Raw genomic sequence first — 6,833 nt, forward strand, 5'->3', positions numbered from 1 at the left:
TCCTCGACCGCTACAACTTCGTCTCCCCTCCCTCCCTCCCACCTCCCCCAAAACCCTAACCCCCAAATCAAAGGAAGAAGAAACCCAAGAAACCCCCTTACAAGTCCCCTTCATCCCTCGACCGCTCCGGTCAGATCCCCCTCCACTCCGACCTCCCCTTCGACTTCCGCTTCAGATACACCGAGAGCAGCTCCAATGTGAAGCCCATCGGGCTCCGCGAGCCCAAGTAGTCCCCATTTGGTCCCGGGAGAGTTGATCGGCCATGGACGGGGTTTGCTGCCCCCGCGGTGGACCCTACGGTGAGGTCTGTGGATTGGATCGAGGTGGGGCCCGCGAAGGAGGCCTACAGAAAATTCCGTCTCCTAGCTCCAATATGAGGTGGACCCTACGGTGAGGTCTTTCTCCTTCTCCTCCACTCTCCGCCTCCGTCCCAGTCACCACCATCGTCTTATCGTCACCTCTCGAGTCCCGTCACCTCTCCGAGCCTGCAGAAAATCCCCGAACTACCCCGAGGTACCCAATTTATTAGTTTGAACCAAAAATTGATTCAACTTTGCATTCAGTTTTGGGCACTTTTATGTGCCAAAGGATACGGTAGTGGTGGTCCCTGATCCTTGCGCTTGGATCGGGGATCTCGGCGAAGGAGAACAATGAAGAAGACGACGATGAGGATGATGAAGAGGAGGAGGACGATAGGAGCTTGGATCTTCTTGCGAGATTCATTGAGAATGTTTTCAGGAAGATATCTCGTCGAGCTCGAAAGGCAGCTCGATCCGTCCTCCCGTCGTCCATCTCTACCAAATTGGTAATCTCAACGTAAAATTTCTTGGTTAGAGTTGTGGTAGTCACAGCTAGGATTGTTGGGATTTGTTCAAAGTTTCATCTTGAGATTTTACTTTCATTTATGACACAGCTTTCTGTCTGCTCCGATTCCACTAAATTATGAGTTGGTTAAGTTTTGCTAGAATTTGGATTAAGTAAGCTTTTATGGATTTGGGAATTTGGGATAACTGGAGTGGATGAATGGCTCAGTCTCACTGTTTGATGTCCAGGTCCAGTGGGAAATAGATGATTTCCCAGCCATCAATATGAAATTAGAATGGGAGATACAAAAAATTGGTCTTCATTTTTACGTGGAAGGGTAAATGGAATTTGCAATTGCTCTCATTTGATTTGGAATTATTGGATTTTCTATTGGGAACCAAAGAGAGGAGCCCATGTCGATCAATGTGAGAGTAGGATAAATCGTACGGATAAGCAACACAGAATTACCTCTTTGATGAGGCAGTTTATCATGGAAATAGCTTTGTATATGTATATATATGGAGATAACTATAGATAGGTATTTATTTCCACCATATATGCTAGTTTCCAAAAAGTGTATGTTACATGTTTTTATCACCTACTTTTTCATCTTTTAGTCTCAATAATGTTGATAAGCACACTATTTACTAATTAACGTCATGATCCACTTTTTACTATTGCGCTTGACGCCTGAAATATGGAATGCACAACATTCAACTATGATGTTTGGAGATGAATATTTAAAATTATTTCTTTTAATTATCTGTAAACTAGTATGTATGAAGTTAGCCTCTAGAAAATATTTGTTTAGTTTGGGTCTACTTAGTTTTTGTAAGCTGAATACTGCATTGAGCTATATTCCTCTTAAGTTCTATCGAGCAAACTATATTATATACTAAAGATGATTGTTTTGTTTAAATTGTGACACAAAATATTTGATTGCATAATGTATATGTAGATATGATGTTTAATCATAATGACATTGTATTTTTGTTGATATTTTTTTGTTAAATCTTTGCAGAAACTGGTTATTTGTAGGTGTGCAAAAAATGTTCAATGAAAGTGATTTCTGGCCAACTGTGGCCGTCATCCAACATGAAGCATGTGTTATTCAGTGTGTTTTTTTCTTTTTCTTTTTTCCATCCATGTAACGTTGTGCAATCGCCAGACACTTATTATAATTTGTTACTGTTGAATTCTTTTGCGCTTGAAGGGTGGAATTTGGCACAATTGAGCAATCGCTAGACAGTTATTATAATTTGTTAGCGTTGAATTCTTTTGCACCTGAAGGGTGAAAATTGGCACAAATATATTCACATACAGCATACGTGCATTATACTAGTCCAATAAAAATGAGAATAGTTTTGACTTCAACATTGTTGTATTTAGAAGAGATGAGATCGTTCCGATGGAGCTTTAGAGGGACTTTTGCCATTACAAAAGGAAAAAAGTTCTCTCTTTTAGTGCGATGGATACAATTAGCTGATGATTTGATATTAGACCCTAAGATTAGCGTTACTGTAGAGGTTTTTTTAGTGACACTATTTTTTCCTTTCTTTTTTAATGACACATGTTGTTTAATCACTGTCATTGACAAATTTAACAAGTGGTTAGTTTTAATTATTTCAATGATAGTTGTCAAATAAAAGTACACTTTAAAACTAAAGCTCGTTTTACAATTAGGTCTGAAGGTCGTCGCTTGGGCCGCTTAAGAATACTTAACATCCTGATTTAAAACAATTGTCAAATAAACGGCGTGGGCCGTGCTTTGCACGGGTCTCAGTATTGGGACCAATATTAAAAAATTATAGAACATTCGAGAGCCTTCCGCACCACGATCATTTCTCCTAAATGACATTTTTCGATCAATTGAATGGTGGTGAGTGAGGAGGGAGTAAAAAAAGTATTGGAACTTTCTATCTAGTTTAGGGTTTTTGTACTCTGTATGCACACTCTCTCTCCACTCTAGGGTTTTTACACTCTCCGGTCTAGGATTTTTAATCTTGCCTCTCTAACGCGGTCTAGGTTTTCTAGACAATTTCTTGATGTCACCAATAGATTCCTCCACCTTCGGTGCTTTCTCGATGTCATCAAGAAATTTCTTCACCTTTGGTGGTTTCTTGATGTCATCGAGAAATTTTTCCACCTTAGCGGTAACCTTCGATTCAAAAAATTTTATACTTGTGTTCGTTTTTAATAATTTACATTGCAAATTAATCTGGTTGATTTCAAGATTTACTTATCTTTTAATTATATTTCTTATTTTTTTCTTCTTTGTATTTTTTTTTTAATTTCAAAAAATGGGAACAAATCTCACCATTAACTGCGGTAGTGAGCTTTCGAATCCCTTTGCTCTTTGCAGCAAAAATGTCGGCACAAACAGAGTGAGTAAGGAACAAGTGGTCAACATCATTATGGATAGGGACTTGGTACACATATGTTCATTGATCTATCCAATTTTGTGAGTATCAACAAAAAATAATATCACTTATCTTGCTATGTTGTCATTGTCATCTTTGTCCGATACATTATGGATGTAAGAATTAATACTTGAAATGGAGCCATTTGGCTTTCATAGAATGGATCAATGTCTCCATCAGAGCTACATTACAAGGCTGGAATCGACTTTTTCTCAAAATAGACTTGACTTGACTTCAGACCCAACACCTGATAAGACTAACGGTTTAATAGATTAATTGAGTTCGTCATCAGATTTCAAGCTTCAAAATAAATCGTTGAGTTACAGAATTTTTAATAGTAATAAAGAGAAAACTTTCAAGTTTCGTGCCCTTGAATTTAACGTTGAATGGATTGTTACAGAGAAAATCATCATCAAGCTAAATCATCCTTTTCCAACATGTAAATGCTGATGTGGCGCCTCCTTTGTGTGGTTACCATATGATTTAGTCAAATAAGCAAGATACTATACTAATATGCCTACCAAATATATAATAGTTAATCTACTGCTAGAATTATTCATTGTTTTCTGCTACTTATCAGATTTCAGTTCATTTGCCTAACCTAACATAATAGCTACAGATAAGTATCTAGATCAACTCAAATGTTGAACTAAGAAGTCTGAGTCAAGAAATGGGTTTTGATGCTAGAATTGAAGTTTACGAGATTTAGGGGACAGTTTATCCTCAACCCCCTGAGTCCACAAACAGATGCCAACACTAAGAGCAAGTCCAGCAAGCTCCCAGTTGGGAGTCCTAGTCAGCAAGCTTTCAAGAGCTCTCAAGCATTTTGGTATAAAAAATTATAAAAATCCTCCTTGGGAGCATCTCCTTATTTTATGGAGCTCCAACAAGCTCCTAGTTAGGAGCTCCAACAATATCAAAAAAACCCCTCTTCTATTTTAATATTTTACCCATTACTTTTAATTATATTTAAACCTCTTGTATTTTATTTCTAACCGTTGGATACGGTCTTCGAGGGAGCGCACACGGTCTTCGAGGTAACTCGCGGCTTTCGAGGGAGCGCACACGGTCTTCGAGGTACCTCGCGGCTTTTGAGGGAACGCACACGGTCTTCGAGGTAACCCGCGGTCTTCGAGGGAACGCACACGGTCTTCGAGGTAACTCGCGGTCTTCGAGGGAACGCACCCGGTCTTCGAGGTAGCTCGCGGTCTTCGAGGTTGGGCACGAACTTCGAGGTATCGCAAACTTTGACCGACTGATTCCTATAAAATTCGATGCCTTCTCACCTCAACCCATCGTCTCCCAGAACAAAATGTCTAGCTCATCTAGCTCTAGCGATGATGAAATGATGAAGACGTTCTTTCTTATGGGAGCTGCTGACTTCAGTTCAACACAAACGACGTATCGTGCTCTATCGAAACCGACTGGAAGGCCACAATCGGTTATTCCAAGATTATTTTGCTGACGCACCAACCTATCCTCTTTATTATTTTCGTCAAAGGTTCAGAATGAGGCGTTCGTTATTCCTTCGAATCCACGACGCAGTCGTCGAACATGACAAGTACTTTGCCCAAAAGAGGAATGGTGCTGGACAGTTGGGACTTTCTAGCCTTCAAAAGATTACTGCAGCTATGCGGATGCTCGCATATGGAGCATCCGCTGACGCCGTTGACGACTACGTTCGGATCGGTAAAAGTACGTCGCTTGAGAGCGTGAAGAGGTTCGTCCGATCGATTATCAACATCTTTGGGGAGGAATACCTTCGTTCACCGACTAATGAAGACATTGCACGCCTGCTCGAGGAAGGTTCACAACGAGGTTTTCCTGGTATGCTTGGGAGCATCGATTGCATGCACTGGACATGGAAGAACTGTCCAACTGCCTGGCAAGGTATGTATACTGGACATTTTCATGAACCTATAATTATTTTGGAGGCCGTAGCTAGCAAAGATCTTTGGATATGGCATGCATTCTTTGGACTGCCGGGGTCTCACAATGATCTCAATGTGCTACACCGTTCACCGGTTTTTGCACAACTTGCGGAGGGAAGAGCTTCACCGTGCAACTATACTGTCAATGGCCACGAGTATAATATGGGATACTATCTCGCCGACGGGATTTACCCAGAGTGGTCCACATTAGTGAAGACTATTCCAGCACCGCGAGGAAACAAGCATAAATACTTTGCTCAACAACAAGAGAGCGCAAGAAAAGATGTTGAGCGAGCTTTTGGCGTGTTGCAAGCTCGATTTGCGATTGTTCGTGGACCAGGACGTTTCTGGCAACCTAGTGTGCTGAAAGACATCATGACAGCTTGCATCATAATGCATAACATGATCGTTGAAGATGAACGAGATTGTCAATTGGACAACAACTTCGACTTTAATGATTCGATACCAGTCGTTGAACCTTCTCATGTGCAGACGGTGCCTCTAACTGAGTTCATCCAAAATCATCATCGAATCAGGAACACGCAAACACACAAATCACTAAAGAATGATTTGATCGAGCATCTGTGGCAGCTCAAGGGAACCATCGACGAGGATTAAGTTTCTTTATGTCTAATGTAATTTCAGCAAAGAAGTTCGAGTTTTTGTGCTACGCCCATTTTCTTTTCAATGAAGTAGTTGTTTTCATTAAATGCCAAAATTTTCAACTTCAAGTAGAATCATAAATCTAATACAAGATAATTAGGAAGAACTAATTAGGATGCGATGCGAGTACAATCATAAATCTAATACAAGATAATATATGATAATTAGGAAGAACCCTTAGACATCCACCTCTCCAATATCTCTGCCTGACGCATTTCAAAGTATTGTCGTTGAACTGAATTGAGTGTTGAGAGATCCATCTTCATGATATCGTCATCTTGTTTCTTGTATAAACTGTTCCTCAATACTCCAAAGAGTACAAGAGTATAAACTGTTCCTCAATACTCCAAAGAGTACAAGAGTATAAACTGTTCCTCAATACTCCAAAGAGTACAAGAGTATAAACTGTTCCTCAATACTCCAAAGAGTACAAGAGTATAAACTGTTCCTCAATACTCCAAAGAGTACAAGAGTATAAACTGTTCCTCAATACTCCAAAGAGTACAAGAGTATAAACTGTTCCTCAATACTCCAAAGAGTACAAGAGTATAAACTGTTCCTCAATACTCCAAAGAGTACAAGAGTATAAACTGTTCCTCAATACTCCAAAGAGTACAAGAGTATAAACTGTTCCTCAATACTCCAAAGAGTACAAGAGTATAAACTGTTCCTCAATACTCCAAAGAGTACAAGAGTATAAACTGTTCCTCAATACTCCAAAGAGTACAAGAGTATAAACTGTTCCTCAATACTCCAAAGAGTACAAGAGTATAAACTGTTCCTCAATACTCCAAAGAGTACAAGAGTATAAACTGTTCCTCAATACTCCAAAGAGTACAAGAGTATAAACTGTTCCTCAATACTCCAAAGAGTACAAGAGTATAAACTGTTCCTCAATACTCCAAAGAGTACAAGAGTATAAACTGTTCCTCAATACTCCAAAGAGTACAAGAGTATAAACTGTTCCTCAATACTCCAAAGAGTACAAGAGTATAAACTGTTCCTCAATACTCCA

The 6,833-nt window shown here is 39.7% G+C and overlaps 2 protein-coding genes across 2 annotated transcripts in view; both read left to right on the plus strand.

The window, feature by feature from the left end:
* The window catches only part of LOC109834544, a 3,411-nt gene extending 1,369 nt beyond the window's left edge, over positions 1–2,042 (plus strand). The window contains exons 2-3 of the mRNA XM_020402583.1: positions 599–805; positions 1,826–2,042. Of these exons, the coding sequence (XP_020258172.1) occupies positions 599–805; positions 1,826–1,864 (246 nt within the window). The 3' untranslated portion in view covers positions 1,865–2,042. The remainder of the gene's footprint in view (positions 1–598; positions 806–1,825) is intronic.
* On the plus strand, positions 4,733–5,773 carry LOC109834546. Its single transcript, XM_020402584.1, has one exon. It carries the CDS (start codon positions 4,733–4,735, stop codon positions 5,771–5,773), a length of 1,041 nt encoding a protein of 346 aa, XP_020258173.1.

This window comes from Asparagus officinalis, chromosome 3, assembly GCF_001876935.1.
Source record: "Asparagus officinalis chromosome 3, Aspof.V1, whole genome shotgun sequence".
NCBI classification, from domain to species: domain Eukaryota; kingdom Viridiplantae; phylum Streptophyta; class Magnoliopsida; order Asparagales; family Asparagaceae; genus Asparagus; species Asparagus officinalis.

Coding starts and splice junctions, on each gene's coding strand:
- LOC109834546 (XM_020402584.1), top strand. CDS start 4,733: ATGAGGCGTTCGTTATTCCTTCGAATCCACGACGCAGTCGTCGAACAT.